This window comes from Trifolium pratense, linkage group LG2 (genome assembly GCF_020283565.1).
Source record: "Trifolium pratense cultivar HEN17-A07 linkage group LG2, ARS_RC_1.1, whole genome shotgun sequence".
Lineage (NCBI taxonomy): Eukaryota > Viridiplantae > Streptophyta > Magnoliopsida > Fabales > Fabaceae > Trifolium > Trifolium pratense.
Window position 1 is genome coordinate 32,384,083 of NC_060060.1, and position 23,228 is coordinate 32,407,310.

Consider the following 23,228-nt stretch of genomic DNA (forward strand, 5'->3'; position numbering starts at 1 on the left):
AATTCAGTCCTTTACATATTCCCACTAGAAGCAGACTAGGGAAAGGGGGGGGAAAGGGTATTAAACTGAAATTCTTATCGGTACCAAAAATTTGAGAAGATGACAAGTTTGACACTTTTCCTAGGATTCTAGAAATATGGGTACCAACATTTCGAGAAGAAAAGTTTGACAATACTTTTCTAAGGATTCCGTCAATGTCTATTAATTTCTTCGGCATTCTATTTTTTACGAGGATGTTAGGGGCAGGCAATTGTTAATGGTAGCTAGAAGATATACAAATACAACAAAAAAGTAAAATCTTTCATCCTATACAAGAAATCACTACTAGTATTACCATTGCACTTGAATCGAATTCTCGTATGGTACATATAACTAGTTTTCCAGACCCCTTGTATCTATGGGTTTCAAAATTACCATATCACTTGTGCATTCCCGGGCAAGTGATGCCATATCACTCAGTCCTGAACAGAAATTAAAAAACGATGGATTTGCATCATTCATTGCGGATAGAATAATACTTATCCCAGAGAGCTTGTGTTTTTGATATTTCATTCATGAGACTCTTAAACTTGGCACTGCAATCTCCTCCGCTGCATAATGCAAATTCAAAAAAGATACACACACCTTTCAGATACAGACACAAATGCAAGGAAAAAAAACTTTTTGATAACCAAATAACAATAATGATTTTGCATTAACAGAGAACTGGTATAAAATAAATAGCTTGACTCACATAAAACACAAAATACCAACCTTATGCGGTTCAAGGAAGCAATAGCTCGGAGTGCACTTCGTATCATGTCTTCATTTCGATCTACCTCTTGCTTGACTGCATCTTGCTTTGGCTTAAAGTTGATAGTCTTCTGGAGAGGATCCACCAATGAATCCAACACTGAAAGGTGAAAATTCAAGTTAGAGAACGAGAAATGATATACAATAAGATCTTAAAACTTTAGCATAGGCAACATAAACCTGCCAAGACTGCAGAAGGACACTTGTCAGCTAGTTTTGAAAGAATCAGGTGACAAGGCATTTTAACATCATAATGATCTGAAATACAAAATACAAAGTATCAATAAATTAGTACCAAGATACACACATACATAAGTAGGATCATCAACACCAGTCCAGAAGCAATAATAATAAATAACATATATTCTACAAGTTTAGTGAAACAAAATGGCAGTCTGGAGCTATTGAGCTCCAGTTGTATGTAAGGCACACTAGTATAAGAAAGGTTGATATGTACTGAGTTTCCTAAGCTTAATAGAGTAGCAAACAAACATGGTCAGGGACGGAATCAGGTTATAGCAAAAAGGGGCTACCGCCACCCCAAAGATATAAAATATGTACCTGGGCTGCTATGCACATTCATACTCGCCCCTCTCAAAATTACTTTATAGCTTTAGTTTGTTAACATATATCAATGCAATTCATGAAGCAAGCCCACATATTAGCATTGTTAACATAAAGCATATTGCTATTATGGAGAATTACAAATTTTCGCCACTCTTAACAATTTTTTCTGGTTCCATCCCTGAACATGGTAAAGTTCCCTATACTTGGACCAATCGATGAAGAGTAAATGTAAAGAAAATATGTTAAAAGTCATAACACGAAATTAAAAGTATCATTAAATAAGGAAATCATGAACAAGAAATGTAATTAGCCAGGATGGGAGAAAGATTATATCTGAGGCTCACCATCCAAACCAGATTTAAGATACGGAACAATAAATGATGAGGGGTTCAGTTGATCAAGACAACTATCCAGCAATGTGTCTACACATTCAAAAGCCGCCTTCCTCAATTCAAGCCCATCATCCACAGTATGCTTGAAAGGGCCAAGATCAACCGTCCTTATCAGTTCTTGCTGTCAGAAATTCACAATAAAAATCAGAACACCTCCAGTAATACAATGCCTTTTATTTTCTATCAGGCATCAAGCCATTAAATAATGTACATAGAATCAAAGAGAAAAAAATGTAACATTTATATTGTCATGTCATATAATCAACAGAATTCCACAAAACAGAATGCCATAATACAGGTTACCTTAACAATTGTTTGATCATAAAGAAGAGGCAACAGATCAGGAAGAAGCCCCTTGATGAGGTTTGGTTTATTGTGTGCAAATGTGCTCAGTGCCAAGACAGCAGCTCGCCTAACATGCTGCATGCACACCATAAAAATCAGCAACAATAAAGTTCAAACCAAAAAATATGCCACATCTAGACGATAAAAAGAAAACAAAGGAGTTATAGCCATTGATTAGGAAATCAATGTTTAGTATTTAAACAACTTCTTTAATTATATATGCATGGATTTGTATAGGGAACTGTTGGGGGTTAATTTTTTCTAGAGGGAGGGGAAAATGTAAGTAGCATGCATTTTGAAGCAGTGGTGTAAACTCCCCACTTTTTCTATAAAGGGCTTACTTTACAAAGGCCACATCCAAAGAAAATTTGGTTACATTACTTTATCAGCATTCAGTAAGTTAATTAAACTAGTTGAGCTAAGGGTTAAGGAATAGGAGGTCCAGGGTTCGCGTCTTGGTAAAGGAGAAAAAACTAACATAACATTGTAATAATAACGACCAACATGCTTATCAAAAAAAAAAAAAAAAACTCACCCTGTCATTATCCTTGATAAGCATCAGAAATGATGATATTTCAGGGTATATGATCTCATCTATCTTCTCTGGACGTTCAACTATAGAGTACTTCACAGCTATGACAACGGTAGCTCGCGTAAATGCAGCTGCACTGCTTGTTCTTACCTATAAAAAATTTAGAATACACAAACATAACCACCAAATATAAATTATACAAGACACAAGCATTAGTACATTGTACCAAATTAAAATTAAGATACCTTGAGTGCGGGAACAAGTTTTAAAGGTTCAATAAGCGCAATTTTTCCAAGACACTCAGCCACGACATTGCGCACCCCCTCTTCCTCACTTTCACAGTGGTTAAAGAGCAAATTAAGTATTTTCTCGACACTAGACTCTTGGAACTCTGCTTTATCTACAGACTGCCTCACAATTACCTGCAAATAAGGGCAAGAGAATATATTTACATAAAAAAAAAAAACTTAGACATCATAAGTATATTCATTATTGGAAAGAAATCATAACCAACCAGTTACAGCTTGTTCAAGGCCACATACCTCTTTTAAAGAATGAAGCAGAAGATATTGTTTCTTCTGCTGATTATCAATCTGATTCAAGATAAATGGCAAGTACTTGGGAAGATTACCCACGGCAATGTTACCAAGGGCGTACGAGGCTGCAGACTTTATTTCTTCAAAAGGAGATTGGAAAGACTCAATTACAACATTTTCTATATGTGCATGTATGCTTAGATCCTTCCTTCTACCAATCTCGCCCAAACATAGAAGCCCAAGGTGCTGCTTAGCCTTCGAAAGAGAAAAATCATAATGATTAGTACACTACAAACGAGAAATAAACTGAAAGGCAAACTGTCGTGATGATGTATTTCAATTTTAGTTCCGATAAAGAAAGTATCAGGATTGCATAGTTCAACAATATAATCAAAAGATAAGCTATCTTAGTATACTCTGAAGATACAGAAAGCAAGACATAGGAATAATGGGATAAAACTAATAGCACTCCAACATTTATATGCTTTAATATCAGATTGAATTGGAGCATGCTGCTGAGGCTGTGAAGGCATTGGTGGATTATTTTTGAAAAAAAAAGGTCACGACAAAGCAGAAATACAGGGGGGGGGAGAGAAAGAGAGAGAACTTACTGAGTTGGGGCTGCTGTCATCCTTGAGAATGTCAGTAAGCATTTTCACAGTAGACGTGCACTTCTGATCACCGGCAGCAAGGCATAGAACAGCCACACATTGAGCAATTGAATGCAATGCTTGTTTAGCAATGCCACCTGACTGTGGAGAAGGCTTGGCACATGCAAGCAGCGACTCCAGCAGCGAATCAAAACCAGTGTTTGCAGAATATACTAAAGCGGCAAAAAAGTTTTGTAAAGCCTGCGCATTCAGCAAAAAAAATGAAAAACCATCTGAGCATTCATGTTTGTGAGATATCTACTACTGATAAACACTTTTCAAGTCATAAGCATAGAATTACCAAAAGTGCTTGCCCCTGAAGCAATGAGCTTCTAATTAATCTTAGAGCTTGGGGAAGAACTTTGTTTCTAACAGCCAATGCAACACTTTGACTTGATCTCTCGTCACCCATTAGTGTGCAGCATAGTTCCAAGGCAAGAGCCGTCATATGCAAGTCAGAATCACTAAAACACAAGCAACAAAAATAAGAAAAATATGTCTGGATCAATCAATCCACATCGCCGGTGTAGATGTAAAGGGGGTAGATTCTTAAGACAAACCTAATTAGTCCTGACAGTTCTACAATAATAACTTCATATGCAGATAAACCAATCTTATCACCATAAGCAACTATGAGTGAATTCAAGGTTCCCAAGGTGGCCTGCCTTAGTGCACGGTTAGCCTGTTTGCAAACAACAAAAGTAAATCTCAATGTTTCACCCCTTTATGGTGGGAAACTCAGAAATTTATGACAAAATTTAACTTCAAAAGAAAATGCAAGTACACCAAGAAATGTCGATAAAATGCATTACAAGATAATTAACAGTTTATTGTGATAAGAGTACATACTTTCCGTAGGAACGCAGTCAACTCTGCCACTACATGCTCCAGGACACATGATAGATCTACCCGAAGTGGAGAAGTAGCAATAACAGCGAATGCCTGCATAAGAACCACTAATGTAAAGACAACTGCTAGTCGAGCTAAATAGTTTTCTGTTACATCTCGGAGCATAAGACAAATAAAGCACAATAGCCTTCTCAAATAATTGCATACGCACTTAAACATCTAGGAGCATAAGACAAATAAAGAACAACTAATATTCATCCTTTCTTTTCCTAATTTGGGTACATACTTATCAAGGGTAAGGAAAATCTCTTCAATAACATCATATCTTCTGTTTAATTCTATCTCAAAATATCCAAACGTACCATGTTTGGATTTTGAGAAGAAAAGTTTGTATCAATTATTTCTGTCCCTAACCTAGGTACATACAATCCAAGGCTAAGGAAGCTCTCATCAATAACGGAGTTGCAACCAACAAAAGATGTCGTGCACAGATTAGTTCTAATATTTCAGATAAACTCTAATTTTTAAACCTAGCAACTTTCCCAATATTAACATATAGCCTTTTCTCATTACTATATCATTTACAATTTTTTTACCTCCAAAGTCACAAATAACAACTGTTCATAAGATTGTAAACTACAAAGTTTAATGGGTCAACCTTGACAGCTGTAAGTCGGGTTATCTCGTTCCCCATCCTATCAACAAGCACAGGAAGGCATGCAGGTAACTCCGCATTTAGATGGTCGCCAAATGTTGACACGATGAGGCCCATGCAGGAGATAGCACATTCCTTAACCTCCTGTAGAGGAAAAAGTTAAGCATGATAAAAACATAAAAAGAATCATTCTATAAAATATCATACTAACCTGATCCTGATCTTGGTTTATTAAGCGTGACATAATGCCATTATATATGGGATGGACATATGGTCTGAAATCAAAACCAGACCCCTACACAACAATACCAATCAGATTGTTAGAAACAGATCTAACATTATTTCACAGTGCGAAAAGAAAATTAACACACACCTGAATGCTAGGCCGCACAACACTAACAAGTTCTCCACACACCCTCAAGGCCTCTGCTGTGACCTTGTAATATCGGTCACCAACAGCTGATAGCACAGGAGCAGAAAGAGCCTAAAAACAGAAACAAATACAATTATGAAATGCAGCCATATATATTCCACATACATTGGATTGGCAAACATTCCTTCCACAGAAGAATTTAACAAACAAATATAAACCAATAAAGTGTGTCAAAGAACAACTGTAAGGGCTTTTGCTGTGGAAACCGAGGGCTGGATTTCGTAAGACAAACTCTCGCATGAAGACAACTTAACTAAAAATGCAGAGAAAGACTACTTACAACTGCCTGCTGTATATATTAACAGTTATTAAACGACCAAATCAACACATAAGGCTTAACTCAAAAGATTGGTAGTTGTTTGTGGCAACACAGTTAACTAGGATATGACACGTCAGAGAAACAATTGAACCAAAAGCTTGAACTATTGAGTACAAAAAAAGTGCTTTAGAAATTACAAATTATATTCCATAGAAATTAAGTGACATAAATAGAAAAAGAAGTGGACTATGAATAATAAAAACATAACCAATGCCACCATCAACCTTATCCCACTAGGTGAAATCAGTAACTTATATTTAATGAATGCCATAATTTCATATAAAAACAAAAAGTTAAATAACAATAGACAACAAAATTAAAACCGCAGATATGCATGCTTGGGCAAAAGCAGTACTAGTATGGGTGACCTCCTAGGAAGTCTTCTGTTACAACTCAAGCCATACATTCCGGAAAAAAATAGCAGGTAATAACAATTTTAAAGAAGCGCTTTACTATAATCAATTTTGTAACTTTCCAATCCAAATTATGTGAAACAGGACAACAACCAATGCATAAAATCATAACGAAAAACTACTATCATAATTTTTTAAAGTATTTAATGAAAAAAAAAGGTCTTTTTTATCATAGATCATAAAATAGAAAAGTTAATACTGTAACAAATAAATAATTTCTTAATAACTTATGTATATTGACGGTATATATTGCACACCATTGCCCCTAAAATACAAGTGGTGAAACCAATTCAAAGAGTAAATTAAACAAATCCTCGTGTTGTTACCTTTATATAAGGGTGGAATACATCAGGAGAATGCGAAGATAATACCAATCTTGTAAATATCAGGGCTTCAATCTTCAAATTTGAGGTTGATGATTTGTCCTGAAAAGAAAAATAATGACAAAATATAGAGCAATAGTAGAAACCACGTGAGTAAAGAAAACTTTAACTCAAGACAATATTGCTTACATTTAATGCCTTTTCAATTCCAGGAATGAGTGACCCAATGTGGTCTGCAAGACAGTTGGGCAAGACAACCACGAGTTCCTTCAAAACAGAAAAGGCACCAACCTGCATGGATAACTATGCTTAAAAATTTGGAGACTTTAAGTTTAATGGATATCAACCAAGTCTAATGCTTAAAATTTCAACTACCTTAGTTTTGATGGATTTCTCACGCAACTGCCTATTGATAGACTTGACAATCTTTGACAGTTCTTGCTTCAACAACCATTTAGGACTGCATTGCATGTCAGTGTTGGTACAGTCAATTTGTGCCACACAGTATGAGTTATGAGGTTGTAAACTAAAGAAAAGTTGAAGTGATAGACCCAATGAATGATTGCATTGCTCTTGACAAAGCTTATTAACCTATATATGTTAGAATTTGGAAGCATGTTCGCACATAAATGGAGCTGTAGCTAACTATTAAGATCATATGCAAAAATGGTTATTTTCTTGTAACTTTAACCTAAGGAACAATGTTCAGATGTAAAATCTGTGTAGTGCTATATCTGTAACAGCAGCAATGAAGTCATAACAGAAGTGCTCTAAGATAACAAATGACATAGGTTACAGATCCCAAGGAAGCTACCGGTTCTTCTAGAAAACATCATGATGGAATTATTATGGCAAAACTGAATGTTCATCTAGTAATCAATAATATATAAAATTTATCATAATAAAATGGGGAATATTTTGATATCATCTACATAACTAATTTATATGCAATAGATATAAAAAAATATCATTTGACAGTGCATCTTAAGATTTAAATAAACCAAGTGTACAAATTGTATGCACAAGCACCCATCGCATAAAGTTTCGAGCATCAAAACAAATAAAAAAAACAAAATTGGATACAAAGTACTTTCACTGTTTCACACAAGGAAAAACAGAAGCCACTTGCCTCGTTTCATTTGCATCAGTCTGCCCTTTTGTGACATTTCCAGTTTGACGCAAGAGCTCAATGAACGTATTAAATACATCCATCTGCAACATATCCATGTCAGACACAATCTTGGATCATAAAAACAAAAAACAAAAAACTAAAAACTAAAAAACTTAACCTACCTTGACATTTTCTTCTCTCTCTTTAAATCTGTCAATCAGTTTTGGACAAGCCTGTAAGGCAGAAAATTGAAGGTTAGGCAGTCATGTAACTAAAGATTATAACAGGGAGTGAACAGCCATATACACAAACAATTACACAGTTTCTTTGGGATAAAAGAAATTTATTGGAAGAACAAATGGATATCAAAACTTCTAATCAAATTATAAATATGGAAGAACAGCAATACCTCAGAAAAATAAAGAGAAGGATAGTTTATTTACACATTACCAATAAGTGAAAGCAAAGTTACCTCATCATACAGCTTTGAAAGCAACTCGGGACGAGAAACGATCAATGCAGCTAAGCATTTAGCTGCTGCTCTGCGAACTTTCCAGCTGGCATCTTCATCATCTGTATATTCATTTGCACTCTCGCTGGAAAATAATATTGCATATATGACATTATTAACAAGAAGAATATTTTGTGAATATGAATACCATACAGGTAATTAAGTGAACCACATAGCCACATACTCATCCTCCTCCTCTTCATGACCTTCATCATCAGTATCCTCCTCCATGTTGTCAGTAAAGTTTGGGTCATAACTCAGATATGCTAGTGCCAGATGAAGAATTTCATCACAATACACAGAAATGTCCCTTGGACACCTTAGAAGAAAGCTTTCTAGAGCCTACAGAAATTATTTTAGCATTATTGAATACATAACTAACAGTTTATAATAAATATACAAACATTTAACAGTACAAAGTTATGGATAATAAACAAATACGGCACCTGCAAACTGTACTCACGAAGCTCTTCATCATTTTCTGAAGCAGTGGTACAATAGTTGATTAGGACAGGAACTGTGTCGCCAAGATGGGGCCCAAATCGGTAGCCAACTGCTCGACTGAAACACCAATTAGCTCAAATCTGTTACTCCAAATGTTCCTTTTTCAGTCATTGTTGTTAAATAGTTGTTGTGGTGAAAGTCAACGCCATACCACATGGTGTTATGTTACCATTTTACACAGTTTATATTTATTATGTAGCTTATTTTTATTTTGTATTAGCTTAACTTCAATAAATGTCACTAGTTTATTTCAGCCACGGTGTGACTTCCACTATTTGCCTATATAATGCTATCCGCCATATATGAACATAGTGCGTATTGGTTTTTCACCATTTCCAAAATCTGCTAGTGATAACACTGTTTTCAACATAAAAAAGAAACTGAAGCTAGAGGGAGAAAATAACGTAAAATAAATTGCTAACCTTATAGCACCAATCATTTGTATATTTGTACGGGTCATATCAGACTTGGTAGCTTTATTCTTTAACTTGGTAACAACTTCAACTGTTGCCTTTGCCAACAAATCATCTGACAAACTTGAAGAAAGAGATGCTGACAAGAAGAAAAATAATACATTAAACAAATAAAGTTTTGCACTTTTGCTTTAATTGACAACATTTTAGACCAAAAAAAGAGTGGCAACTTCAGGGTTGATATCAAACTTGATTTTAGTAAAACTATACACGTTGGTGATCGAGATCAAAATTAATTTCGACTCCAAACCTCGTTTAGATAAATGTCTTTCATCTATTAGGTTAAAACATTTATGCTAGGTTTTTACACCAAAATATTTTTAAGGTAAAAATCAATCAAACATAAATTACTTCAATTCAAACTCAAGTTTGGCCAAATCGATTATACAAAATGAAGTTTATTCAGAATCATGGTTGTCAAATACTCACCCAAACACCAACTTGGAGAGTGCCAAAATTTATTATGCTTCCTCTCAAATGTAATTTTAATAAAACTACAGATGTTTGGTTGCTTTGAATCAAAATGTATATTACCATCAAACCTTGGTTTTATTAGAAGTGATGAAAAGTAACTTCTGCGTTAGGTTAAAAAATCTACACCAAGTTTTACAACAAAGTTGCTTTCAGAGTAAAAATACTTGAACACAATCACGTCATATCAAACTCAAATGTGAGCTAATCAATTTATCGAGTAAAACTCGTTGAAAATAATGTGAATCAATCAAATACTCGTCAAAACACAAAGTTGCCCCGGATGCTAGGTACGACAAAAAACTACATGACTGCCCAGAAATTAACAGGTTCAGATCAGAAAACAAAAAAAAAATCGCTGATGATAAAAGCTGAGAACATTTTAACTCTAACCAAATTTTGCTACAAAAGGGTATTTAACGAAGACGAAGTGAAAATAATTGACAGCACTCAAACTGTCTTACCAAGGCATGCAACAGTCTTCTTACGCACAGTAGCTTGATTAGAATTCAACTGCGAGAGCAGGGAACTTAACAATAGCTCATGATCAGCTGCCATCAGATTCCCAAATTTATGAAGGACATCACATAAAATATCCAGACATTCACATTTAATCTCAGTGCTCATATCCTGTGGGCATTCAAATAAAAGAAGGTTCATTATTGAATGTCACTTTAAGAAACACCAAATGAAGAGTTTGCGACTAATTATATTAACACTTAAGCACGCACGGAAATCTAAACTAAGCAAGTTCATAAATGAAAACAGACAAATTGGTATCGCGGCATTGTTGCCATGTCCAAAAAAAACTCTAAAAAAGTAAAATGAAAGTGACAGATATTAGAGTTTTTTTGGAAAAACTATTGTTTTCTTGAATTGGTACATATCAGATTGCAGATGAGAGACCAAAAGGTACAAACTGAATAATCTAAATGCATAGATTTGAAGGAGTGGACTTACTTTGCCCGTAATTCCTTTTATCAGCTGTGGCGAGAGAATAGAAAGAATAGATTGCGCAAGGGATTGGGTAGAAACTTCAGCAACAACTGTCTTCAAAGCAATGCTAGCAGTGTCCCGATGTTGATCCTTCCCATTTAGTATTTTGTCACACAGTTGACTGCTCATTTCGACAACCCTTGCCTCATTCATCTTCCTCACTAATGGAGCAAGGCTGCAATTTATTTATTATAATAAAAAGAATTAAAACAAGACTTAATATGTAATGTGGAGAGTAAGTCCATAATAACATTGAATGGTAAAGAGACGTATGTACCATTTGACAGCAAGTCCAGAAACATCACCAGCAGCATCATCAAGTTGTTGTATGATGATATTTTTCAATTTAAGTTCGAGATCAGGATCGGCCCTAAAAGTGGGTTTGGTCAACTCATTAAGCAAATCAGAAGTGGCCATATATCTGTAGTCTTTATCCTTCCCAGTCATCTGTGTGTGAGAATCAATATATGTTATGTTGTGGCATAAACAAACAAATAAATCATCAATAATAATAATAATAGGATTTCATAGCACACACAAAAACAATCATAATAATCATAAAGTACCTTTTCAAGTATACCAGGCAAAGCTAAGTTGGCCATTTTTGCAGCGGCACTGTTGTTGTATGAGTAATGTGGAATGTTGTTAGTTAGTTAGTTATGGAATATGAGAAGCAACAAACAAATAAATAAACAAACAAACCAGTTGAATTGAAAATAATCGTTCATACAAATGAGTTTAATTGGAGATTTATAAGCAACGCATCATCATCATAAACATAAAGCAAAGGTATAATCGATTAATTTGATTTGAATTATACATCGGAGAATGGAATATATATCGGAGAAAGAGAGATAGAAGCGTAACCCTAGGGCGAGTGTGGATCAGCGGAGGTCGAAAGTCGAAATCGATGCGGCGGAATGAATGAATGAATAAATCAGTGAGTGAGTGAGTGAGAGAATGCTTTCGAAACCGAATGCGTCGTCTTCTTCACTCGCTCTTCCTATTCCACCTTTACTCCAAACAAACTCTCTCAGTCTTCTCGTTTCATTCCACTTATAAACCCTACTACTAATGCTATATTACCTTTTTCTTTTTTTTGCATTTTTTTGGTAGAAGCTATATTACCTTTTTCTATTTATCTCCTTTTCTCTTTCTTTTTTAATAAAAAATAACATATGCATCAAATCAATAGAATCATCTAAGAGCATTCACAAGACAGAAATCCAATTTTGAGTACCTAAGTGGGTTTCGCATATACACATCACTCATTTATAAGTTTTTAATAATAGGAGTACCTAATAAGCACTCAATCTCTTCAACCCAGCACCTCTTAAAAAATTATAAACAGGTCCCATAAATAACTTCATATCTCATCAATAACTCTCCATATTTATAAATGGGTCCCACAAATTCTATTAAGTACTGTGAGAGAGAGTGCTTATTTGAGAAGTGTTACCTATTTTGTACTAAATTGTGTTGTGCTCCAATGGGGTACCTAATAAGTACCATGGGTACCTAATAAGTACTATACCATTTGAAATGGTCTAAGCATATCCATTAAAATTCACATTTTTTTTTGTTTTCTTTCGACCACATTGTAATCTGGTTCGAGGTCAATTCTATCATCAATTGGTTCTAGTGTTCTTCCGATCACAGTTGCGGTGATCGAACTGTGGTTCTCCCTACCAAATTCAACGTAAATCACCACTGAATCAACTAACGATCGGTCATTAAAATTCATATTTTAAAGGTGAATACGTGGTAGGTTTTTTAGACAGGGCATGTTTCGCGTCTGTCTGTGTCTATTATGCAAACTTATGTAAAAAAAAAAAACTTATATTATGATAAATTTATTAATAAAAAAATTTGCTGCTCAACAATAAAAACATACAAAATTGAATCCATGGAATGTTCAAAATTGAACTGAGTCATCAGCAAAATTGAATCCATAGAACCTAAATCTAAATTTTTGACATTTTCATATCATGAATAAATTAGTCTTTTTTTATAATGGATCATAGGCTAATTTGTCTTTAGTATGAAAACTAGACTTTAAAAGTTTTTTATCACATCGTATATAATATATAAAATTCAAATTACTAAATGTGGAATTTACAAACAAACATTTAACACAATCACTTAAATTCAAAATCTGTCCGGGCTTAAATATGTGAAAAATAATATTATTTTCAATATATAACTAGGATAGTGTTATTATAATTTTTTCCCATACATACATTAATAATAATGTTACCCAAAGAATGCAATAATTAAGTGTTCCAAACATTATTGTAATAAATAAAAATGTTATAAAGACTTTTCATGTAACAATATTTTAATTATATTTGTTCCTACATGTTCATTTTAGAGTGACTCTCACTATATATTATTTTACGTAGTGTTGTTCACAATTTTTCAGTGAGGTAAAACTATAGTAGAAAATTCAATAAACATTAAAGTGTCATAATTAAATAACCAACAAATTGAAAGTATGATCATTATTTAGTTTGTAAACAAATAATCGTAGAATCATATTATTAGAAGATATTTCTTAATCGATATTTGTGAAAGGAATAACATTATAACCTTTAACACATAAGGAGCTACAAATATAAAATTATAATTTGAAATTAGTATTTGAACCATGTGAAAAAAAGAACATTTGAAAAACTATAAATAAAGTTATATAGACATTTGAATAATAAAATTGATGACAAAATCACCGAAACATCAAACTGTATATTATAAAAATCATGTAACGCAAACCATCCATGTGTTAAATATATATTGCCATTGATATTTTCAACTAAAACATAAAATTGATTTTCGTTTGGATCAATTAGTGTAGCATAACGATTTACACTATCACGAAAATCCGATGAAAACATTTTTGGCAACATGACTGCGCTCTAAAATAAAATCAATAAAAGTGTTAAATCGTTACCAATGTGAAATGACTTATTGCAAACAAATACATTCATTTGATATAAAAGTGGGAGAAGTGACAAATAAAATGAGATAATTTGAATTTGGGTTACACACATAAAATTGGATTTGTAGATAAAAAAATATATATGGGATTTGTATCTAAAAAAAAAGTGGCACGTGATATAAGACAATAAATATATCTATATATATAATTCCTAGATAGTTCTCCTACTATTCATCTTAACCCTAATCCACATCACCCACTTACATCCAATTAAATCACACAATAATGCCACATCACTTCCTTATATTATATCATTCTCATCTCTATTTTTCTTGTTTCCACATCACTTCCTTATATTATATCATTCTCATCTCTATTTTTTTTGTTTTTATATTATATCAATCTTATAATAAATAATAAAGAATTATGCTTCTCCAATTATCCAAAAATTGATGTCACGAGATGTTACAGTTTTCAACATTATTATTGAATTATACCTCTCCAATTATCAAAAAATTGATGTCACAAGATGTTACAATTTTCTACATTATTATAACATTCCTTAGTGACAATGAAGATGAGCATAGTTGGATTCTCTTTCAACATTTATTTCATTTAAATGTCAACCGTTTTCATAGAAACAACAAAGAGTTTATAATTTAATCACACAAAAAAATACGAAGAGTGTATACATTAATATTGACTTAATTACATTATAATTGTAGAGAAGAGTGAATGTTATGCAAAAAGTTAGGTTATGCGATTGAAATATATAACCATTATCATTATCATATTTCATTCAATTTTGATGGTCCCTACTCATTATCTATACATATAGGTATATATATTGGTTGGAGGAAGTGATAAGTACATCACTTTTATATTATTATTATTATTATTATTATTATTATTATTATTATTATTATTATTATTTTCATTTTATAATAGTTATTGTTACAATTTATACGAATAATTTTTTAACATTATAATATAAAATACAACATAACACCTGTGCATCGCACGGGTGTGGGACTAGTAGGATAAGAAAAATTGTGCATTTAACTCAGGGATGGAGCCAGAAATTGAGCTTTGGGGCGACCGAGTATAACACATACACAAAAATTTATAAAATAAATCTAAAGTTAATATTTGTGAATCTGTATTTTATGGGTCATTTTATTAAGTAGAACTTTTTGGCTCCTCTATTTTCACGTTTGTTGTAATTTTGGTCTAAACTCATGTATTGTGCCGTAAAATTTATGACTTTTTGCGTCAAAAATCGTGAATTTTAGTCTCAAAAGAGCCCAAAAAGTTGAAATAGAGCCCAAAAAGTTGAAATAAAAAGAGGGACAAATTTGGCGAGTTTAATAAAATAGAGGGAAAACAAATGAAATTACGTCAATAATATAATAACATATTAATATAAAAAAAATCGTAAAAAAATAGGGGGACCGTGGCCTCTGCTGGTCCCCTTATAGCTCCGTCCCTGATTTAACCCGTATTGATTATATTTGGTTACAAAAATATATCAAATTAATTTATATGGTTTAGTGTAGGAATGACAATGGTTGCCAATGGGTGCGGGTTTGATACTACCCAAACACACACCCATATATTCGGGTGCCACCCAAACCCAAACCTGAATGTCGTTCGTGTGAGAAAATGAAACTTACACCCACAACCGGCTATAGAAAAGTTTTTTGGTTATCTGAACCGTGATTTTAGCTTATCGGTTCACAGTGGCGCTAATCTTTGACTTATCGAACGGAGTCTCCATAGCCGGTTGTGACGTCCTCACGACTTATCAATCGTGGTTCTACTTTCTATTATGATATCAGGCCACAAAAAACACAGGTAAAGGACTCAAAATCAATAAAACAAAGTGAATTTGAGAAGGACACGACTGCATTTGCTATCTCAAGAAATCACACTAAATTAGCTCTAATTTGGAGTATTCTTTTTCTTCTTAGAAACATACAAAATAAAACAAATGAAATTGACGTTTATCCAAAAATAAAAGAAACAAGGGATAAGATTGCAATGTACTCCCTTCGATCCTAAATATAAGAGAATATATACTTTTTAGATTTATTGAGAATCTAATGTATTTGGTCTATATCATAGACTAGATACATTAAATTTTCAATATATCTAAAAAATAAATTTCTTCTCATATTTACCAGAGGAAGTATATTTGTAAAAAAAAAAAATGATTGCTATGTATATACTGGGATGAGGGATGACAACATGTTATACATTCCCCATATTATATTGAACACATTCTAATTAATGAAATGCTATAAGCATATTTTCATAAAAAATGCATGTTGTTCATTGCTTAAAAAAAAAAAAGACATGTTGTACATGTAACATGTGGCCATGTGGGATGGTGGACTGTTGGGAGTGTTCAAAATGTGGGTGACCGTTCCTATTGAAATTAAAATAAGAAGAACTGAAGAAGTCAAATGTGGTTGAGCAAAAACTAGCAATTTAACTTCTTTTTAATTTTGTTATACTATATACAAATTTGTCACACTTGTGGCTGGGAATTTTACTTGGGATGGACAACCTTAACAAACATGAAAAAAATACTTTGACTACTTGCATATACTCTTTGCTCATCATATAGATATTTGGTGGATATTCCACGTAAACAATATTTCATACTATTTGCAAATATATTTTAGAAAGTATTAATGTTTTTTTACAGGAAAATATCAATGTTATAATAAAATATGATATGATTGAGTTTTTTTCTCAATTATGATGGTTAGAAATTCCATACTTAAAATGAATAAGTGAGATGACCGAAGTTCGAACTTCGGCGCGTACTTAGAAATAAATTTTTTTGTTAAAAGAATTTTTTAGAAATGGTTAGAAAAAATGGTAAGTAGAAGAGGGGGTGGGGTTTGTAAAAAGAAGAGAGGGGGGTGGGTTTAGGGGAATAATTAATGAAAAGGAGGTGGTGGTGGTGGTGGGATGAATGAATGGATGGATGGGGGGTCACAGTCACACACACACACCGTCCATATCCATAGTCATAACTCATAGTGGAGGCAAGAGAGAGAGAGAGAGAGAATAGTCGTGTGTGTTAGTGAAAGCGAAATAAGAGAATTTTTGAACAAAGCGACGTCGTATCGTACGTGGAGTGTGTTTGTGTTGTGTGTCTGAGAGAGAACAGCTAAGCCAGCTGTGTATGGGTTTGGGCTTGGGTGTGAGTGAGTGTGTAATCTTCATATTCCTCCTATATTTCCTGCCTCATTCTATTCGTCGTCGTCATCATCATCATCATCACGTTTTAATTTTCGATGAAAACTATGCTCTTAATTCATCTAAGACTCTATAGTAGTAGAGTAGTTCAATTGATAAAAAAATGATAAATAGAAATTATCTGATCTCAACAACTCATTATTCATTCATGGCTCCCAATCCGTCGATTTCTTCTTCTTCTTCTTCTTCGTTGAATGTCAAGAACCAGACTCCTTCTTCCTCTCAAGATATTCTAATCCGCGAAACTCTCCGTATCAGTGCCGAATTAGCCTCCACACCTCTCCTCCTCGATACCACCACGCCTCCTCCTCTCCTCCTCTCCAATCCACTTTGAAATTCATTTGTTGCGAGGAACTCGATGGCCGTCGATGGAAGTACGTCGCCGAGACCGATTCATCAGGCAAATTCAAGAATAATTCATTTCGCTCTCTCAGCTTGCAAACCCCTAAGCCCCCTATTGATGTATGTATGTTCATTCATTCTTGTTTGTTTTATTACATTCATTCCTATTTTCTTCTCTTCTGTTTGTTTGATTGTTTCTAAACGCAGGAATTGATGTCGTTCGTTAGATCCTATGTGGTTCCCGAAGGTTTCCCTGACAGTGTCACTCCTTCCTATGTCCCCTACATGACTTGGAGGGCTCTCAAGGTAAACTAACTCATCTTCTTAATTTTCACTCCCAACAATTCATTCATTATTTACTTACTACTTTACTCTATGGTTTTTAATAATAATAATAATAATAATAATTGCTTTTTGTTTCAGCACTTTTTTGGTGGAGCAATGGGCGTTTTCACCACTCATACACTTTTGAGTTCAGTTGGTGTCAATAGAAATACCGCTGCTCCAGGGGCTGTTGCAATCAACTGGATTCTCAAGGTAATTCTTTGCTCACAACTTGCATCAAACTTCTGCTTCCTGTGTGACTCAAATGAATCAATCTCATTGCATATGAATGAATTTCTCATTGTCTTTTATACCTTTAATATTCAACTCAATAATAATATATATATATGTAGGATGGAGCTGGTCGTGTCGGAAAGATGCTTTTTGCTCGCCAAGGAAAAAAATTTGATTATGATCTCAAACAGGTACTCATATACTTGCTGCTTGCTCTGCTCAATTTCATAATACAAATCAGAGCTATCCCACAATCTGCTGTCTGAAAGTTATTGTGTTGCAGTTGCGGTTTGCCGGTGATCTTCTAATGGAGTTGGGTGCCGGGGTGGAACTGGCAACTGCTGCAATGCCACATCTATTTCTTCCGTTGGCTTGCGCTGCTAATGTACTCAAGGTTTGATATTTTTCTAGTTTGTTTTGTCAGGATGACTGATTCATTTTCATGTCACTTTTCTACAGTCTAATTAGTTTATTTATGCTCTTAGAATGTTGCTGCTGTAACATCAACATCAACTAGGACACCAATTTACAAAGCCTTTGCTAAAGGAGAAAACATTGGGGATGTCACTGCTAAAGGAGAATGTGTTGGCAATATTGCAGACCTGGTATGTTTATGAACTTCAACAATAAATAACTGTTGAATGTGCTGTTGCTAAATTTTGGTGCCATCTGCTCAGGAACCCTTTGTTTCAGTTTTTTTCATTAAAATATATCACTATTACCATTGAAATTTTTTAGTATTTTGAAGCTTTAAAAAAAATTAGAATTTCAAAAAATCAGTTTTTTATTATTTCGAGAAGCTACTTTGAGTAGCTTAAATTATAACTACCTTTTAAAATAAGTGTTTTTTTATAATTGCAATCCGAAACTTTTTTTTTTGGTGTTAATCCTCCGGTTTCTAGGGGAAGGGACCTAGTAAACCGGAGTTTGGTGGTAAGGCAAGTAAAACATGGCCAGAAATTGCTCCACTCATATAATCCAAATTTTTGCTTTACACAAAATAAAATTCTCAAAACAAATCCTAAAAACAATCATTTTTTTTAATGTTTAAACAAACAGGTCCTATTGTAAAAAAAAAAGGTCCTATTTCTGGCTAACGACTAACTGGAAAACGAGTAGAGATCCTCTACATGTCTCCTGAGAAATGGAGAACTCTATTACTACTATGTTTACAGTGTTTTAAAGTCCCAATGCGTGTCACCGGTTTTAGAAATGCATGCTTTTTAAAGGTTTTCGGTGTATAAACTTTTTATACACCCAAAACCATAAATATGGAGATCACCCCTGGCAAACCTGGTTAATCAGGCTGAGGCTTTTCTTTGCTCACCTACTACATGTTTGTGTTTGCACCTATTTTATTTTGGATGTAATCTGTACTGCATGCTGTGAACACCAAGACTTTTGAAGTAATTACTATGTTTTGATTATTTAATGTTACAAAAGGAAAATGTACAAAAATAATTGCCTAAAATCTAGCTGATTAGTTTTTCCTAATTGATGTATGACAGCAGGGGAAGCGGGGTTTCATATGCCAAAATTATGTTTTCTTAGGTGGGGATTAAGGATAGAAGATTGTCGGATTGCAAATCTTTGGTATTTATTTTAAGACAAGAACAACTTGTTGGCAAGAAGTCCGGGCCACTAGTATTGTTTTCCTCTTTGAGCAGTGCCTGTAAAATTTAGAAGGAAGAAACTAGCATTTGCTTATTATCTTGGTTTCCTGGGGAACAAATGCGGGGTGGGTTTGGTTTTGCTCGTGCATTACACAGCCACAAAAGCAATTTTACTGCATAAAATAATTGAAAATGCGTCCTTTCAAGAAATAATTGCAATTAGTTAATTTTCACTTGTTCCGCTGTTTTAACACAATTAAGAATACAATCCCAATCTTGGAAAGATTGATACTTATTATTTCTATTGAATCCATTCATTAGAACTGGGCATTCAAATTAGACTAACTGTCACCTCAATATAGAAAACTGAAGCCCAACTTCAGCTTATGAACAAAGACCAGAAAATTACTAAATTAGCCCTGGTTCTGAATGTATAAAGTCATAAAAAAGTAGCATCCAATTAAACCTATAAAATTGTTAATGATGTAATGTAAGGTATAGCCAATTGAGCATTATAAACAGCTTCCAATATCGATATTATAGCATAACATAGTATACCATTAAAAAAAATGATATTTAAGCCCGTGCTTTCTATATGATAGTGGTTTTTATTTTCATTTTGAATAGTTTTAGAATTTGGTATGCGTGGTAACCTTGAATTTTGTTTTTTTGGCCTCTTTTAATGAAATCAAGTAATGAATCTCTTTTGCAATTTGCAGTTAGGTACTGGTTTGAGCATAATGATTGCCAAAAGGAATCCGTCTCTTGTCACCACCTTTTCCCTTCTTTCATGTGGATATATCCTTAGCTCTTATAAAGAGGTTTGATTTTGTATTTCTATCGATGATGCGTATGTAGCTGTACATCCAATCTGGTGGTTTTGTCACTAATGCTTATTGTATTAATAGGTAAAATCTGTGGTTTTGCACACACTTAACTCTGCAAGATTCAGTGTGGCAGTAGAGTCCTTCCTCAAGACAGGTATCATAACACTGCTGTAGTTGAACTAGCACCCCAAAACAATTAAGAGAGAGATAGAGAGAAACATATTGGTTGTGTATCTTTTAGACATCATCAAAGAGTCAATCTGTGCCATTCTTGTTGAGCAATCTATTCTCATTTGCATAGTCATTTTAATGTCTGCAAGCACTAGAGCTCTTCGATATACTATTCCGCCATTTTCTTCATTCATATTTTAACTGAATTAATCCATTTCAGGCCAAGTTCCCACTCTGCGAGAGGGCAATTTGAACGAGGACATATTCAGTTTTCCATGGAAAGATAGGCCTGTTGTCCTTGGTATATCAATCACCGAAATAATTATACTTGTCTACTCCAGCAATTTTGCCTGAATAATTAAAACTGAAATTTTCTTTTTAATTGACTGTAGGATCAAGAATCAAGGACGCATTCCAAGACCCCAGTACATATGTTGCCATAGAGCCCCTGTTTGATGTATGTCCTTTACTGAGAGCAAAATAAATTTTAACTGTCCCAAATATTTATCACTTTGATTGACATTTTTGTATGATACATTCTTATATTCTTTTAAATTGATTGCAGAAGGAGAGGTATATTGTGACATATAATCCTACAAAATCGAAGGTCCATGCTGTGCTCAAGGATCAGGCGAAGTCAGACGACATTCTAAAAGCAGCATTCCATGTGAGATAAATGGCTGTCTTGCAACTTTATAGCACTGTTAGGGCGTTCTTATTTTGAAAATTACTTAAAATATAAATAACCTTATTTTTCAGGCTCATGTGCTCTCGAGTTTTATAAAATCGATGAATGAAAGTAAGGTTTCATCTTGGAAGCAAAGGGAGGATCTTAATTCAAATGTAATGCTCACAGTTACTGATCTCGAGGCGTGTATTGCTGATTCTTGCAAAGTTGTCACGAATGCTTACTGGCTTTTCAAGAATAAAGCCCACGAACAGGTAATGGAGCAAGACTAACATGTTTGTTCTGATAATATTATATGTCCACACTGCAGTATTTGTGGACCTGGCTTTGAATAAGTCTTATTCTTTATCAATTAATGATATTACATGGCATGAATTGTTGTTTTACTGTAGTAGTACTACAATAAGAACCATTGTTGGTAATGCGAAAATAAGCACAAGGACATGCTGCATTGCGAAAAAGAACAAAATTTGAAGAAGCTTTGGCATTCAAAATCATAGATAAGCTCTATTTGATTGGGTGGGGAGTATAAATTGTTTAACGGATGAAACCTGAAAGGGTCACAGATGGAGGCAAGAACGGATCTGGAACGTGAAAGAAACTGGTATTTGAGTGAGGAATTTGTAGTGGCCTGACTTTTTCCATCTTTTATTATGTTTAATTCTAAAACTAAATCTCAGCCATTGAATTTGTTAACCGCCACATGTCACTAAGATATCAAGAAAACTGGCGAGTAGTGATGTGATGTCCATTGGAGACTATTTGAACCCAGCCTGAAGGAGTAGGACCACTAGGAAGTAGTGTAAAATATGAGATTTAGGAAAAGATAATACAGTGAAATGATCTAGGCATTTGTGAGAGAATTATTGGGGCCAGGGTGGTGGAGACCATTGAATATTTGCAGTTGTAAATGTAATACTTAGGAGAGAGTAGTAGTAGAACGCTAGGGCTGAAGGGTGCAAATGATAACCTATGGAAAAGTTGAAGCACAGACAAGGTGGCTTCTAGGCAAAGGGGCATTTGGATGAACCAAATTCGCATTAGAACCAGAAAGTTCCTGAGCTTGTGTAGATACAAATGTGTAGTTGAGGAGAGTTTAAAAGAACTGTTCAGTACTACCTATAACAAGAAACCTCTTTATGTGAGCCCACATCTTTCTAACTCCAAAGTAAGTGTGCTTGACTGGGAGCAGTTCTAGGATGGGTGACCTTGCGAGAAGTTGTGCGAATGAGAATACACTAGAAAATCTTCAACTGGTTTGGGGGGTCCATTGTGGAAATTATCTTGGCATTTTTGGAGAGAATTGTGGCCTTAAGACCAGGAGTTGCAGATCCTGAAAGATTTGCAATGCTGTAATCATGGTTTTCCTATTCTTCCTAGTAAAATACCAGATTCTTATCCTATCTCCACATTCTGGTCCATGAGATTTTTCTCCATTTGTTTGTCCATCCGTTGGCTTTTTACGTGATGCCCTACTCAGGCGAGTATACCTTGGGCGGGCGCGGCATTGGTTTGGGAAAATTCCCTATCAAAGATAAATAGTTTTTTTATTGTATTTTTTTTTAGAGCAGGGTATAGAATTGGCTTATGCCCCCATCTTCATTTGGGAGTTTATTGTTGTAGTTGCAATGAAGGTAGTTAGTTATAAGAGATTGCAACTTTGTTATTTGGTTCTGCATTTAAGTTACCGATCATATTGTAAATTGTAAAAAATGAACAGGCATAGTCATGCTCATATTTTCTGTTACTGTGTATATCTATTTAATCATTCAAAATGCCTGGTATATACACATAAATGATAGATCAATTTACTTGCAGGGTTGGACAATGTCAGAATCACTTCTAAATCCTGGGCGAGCTAGGCTGTGTCTAGTTGATAATAGATGATATTAACAAACTTCAGATGGCTCCTGTTGGAGTCGCAATTTCCACTGTGTAATGAGGAGTCGCAA

At 34.2% G+C, this 23,228-nt stretch overlaps 3 protein-coding genes across 3 annotated transcripts in view; 1 reads left to right on the top strand and 2 right to left on the bottom strand.

Moving 5' to 3' along the window:
- Positions 1 to 164: 164 nt before the first annotated feature.
- On the bottom strand, positions 165 to 12,114 carry LOC123910534 (cullin-associated NEDD8-dissociated protein 1-like). The gene is made up of 29 exons (XM_045961677.1): positions 11,740 to 12,114; positions 11,439 to 11,487; positions 11,150 to 11,319; positions 10,837 to 11,047; positions 10,341 to 10,506; positions 9,355 to 9,484; positions 8,875 to 8,989; positions 8,613 to 8,770; positions 8,390 to 8,513; positions 8,100 to 8,150; positions 7,936 to 8,018; positions 7,182 to 7,266; positions 6,996 to 7,097; positions 6,810 to 6,908; positions 5,692 to 5,802; positions 5,530 to 5,613; positions 5,322 to 5,462; positions 4,664 to 4,756; positions 4,375 to 4,496; positions 4,116 to 4,278; positions 3,776 to 4,015; positions 3,171 to 3,419; positions 2,874 to 3,050; positions 2,632 to 2,778; positions 2,055 to 2,171; positions 1,704 to 1,872; positions 973 to 1,050; positions 754 to 892; positions 165 to 590 (listed from the first exon to the last, which is right to left on the bottom strand). The coding sequence occupies exons 2-29, from the start codon at positions 11,472 to 11,474 to the stop codon at positions 494 to 496; spliced, it is 3,657 nt and encodes a 1,218-aa protein (XP_045817633.1). The 5' UTR covers positions 11,475 to 11,487; positions 11,740 to 12,114; the 3' UTR covers positions 165 to 493.
- Positions 12,115 to 16,690: 4,576 nt separating this feature from the next.
- LOC123904568 (protein root UVB sensitive 6-like) lies at positions 16,691 to 23,228 on the top strand. Its single transcript, XM_045954217.1, has 14 exons — positions 16,691 to 16,714; positions 17,192 to 17,539; positions 17,627 to 17,725; positions 17,843 to 17,956; positions 18,097 to 18,168; positions 18,261 to 18,371; positions 18,463 to 18,582; positions 20,310 to 20,411; positions 20,499 to 20,571; positions 20,809 to 20,889; positions 20,981 to 21,045; positions 21,154 to 21,255; positions 21,348 to 21,530; positions 23,095 to 23,228. The coding sequence occupies exons 1-14, from the start codon at positions 16,691 to 16,693 to the stop codon at positions 23,161 to 23,163; spliced, it is 1,563 nt and encodes a 520-aa protein (XP_045810173.1). The 3' UTR covers positions 23,164 to 23,228.
- The window catches only part of LOC123904569 (protein ARABIDILLO 1-like), a 2,402-nt gene continuing 2,339 nt past the window's right edge, over positions 23,166 to 23,228 (bottom strand). Inside the window, exon 3 of the mRNA XM_045954218.1 lies at positions 23,166 to 23,207. Within this exon, the coding sequence (XP_045810174.1) occupies positions 23,166 to 23,207 (42 nt within the window). The remainder of the gene's footprint in view (positions 23,208 to 23,228) is intronic.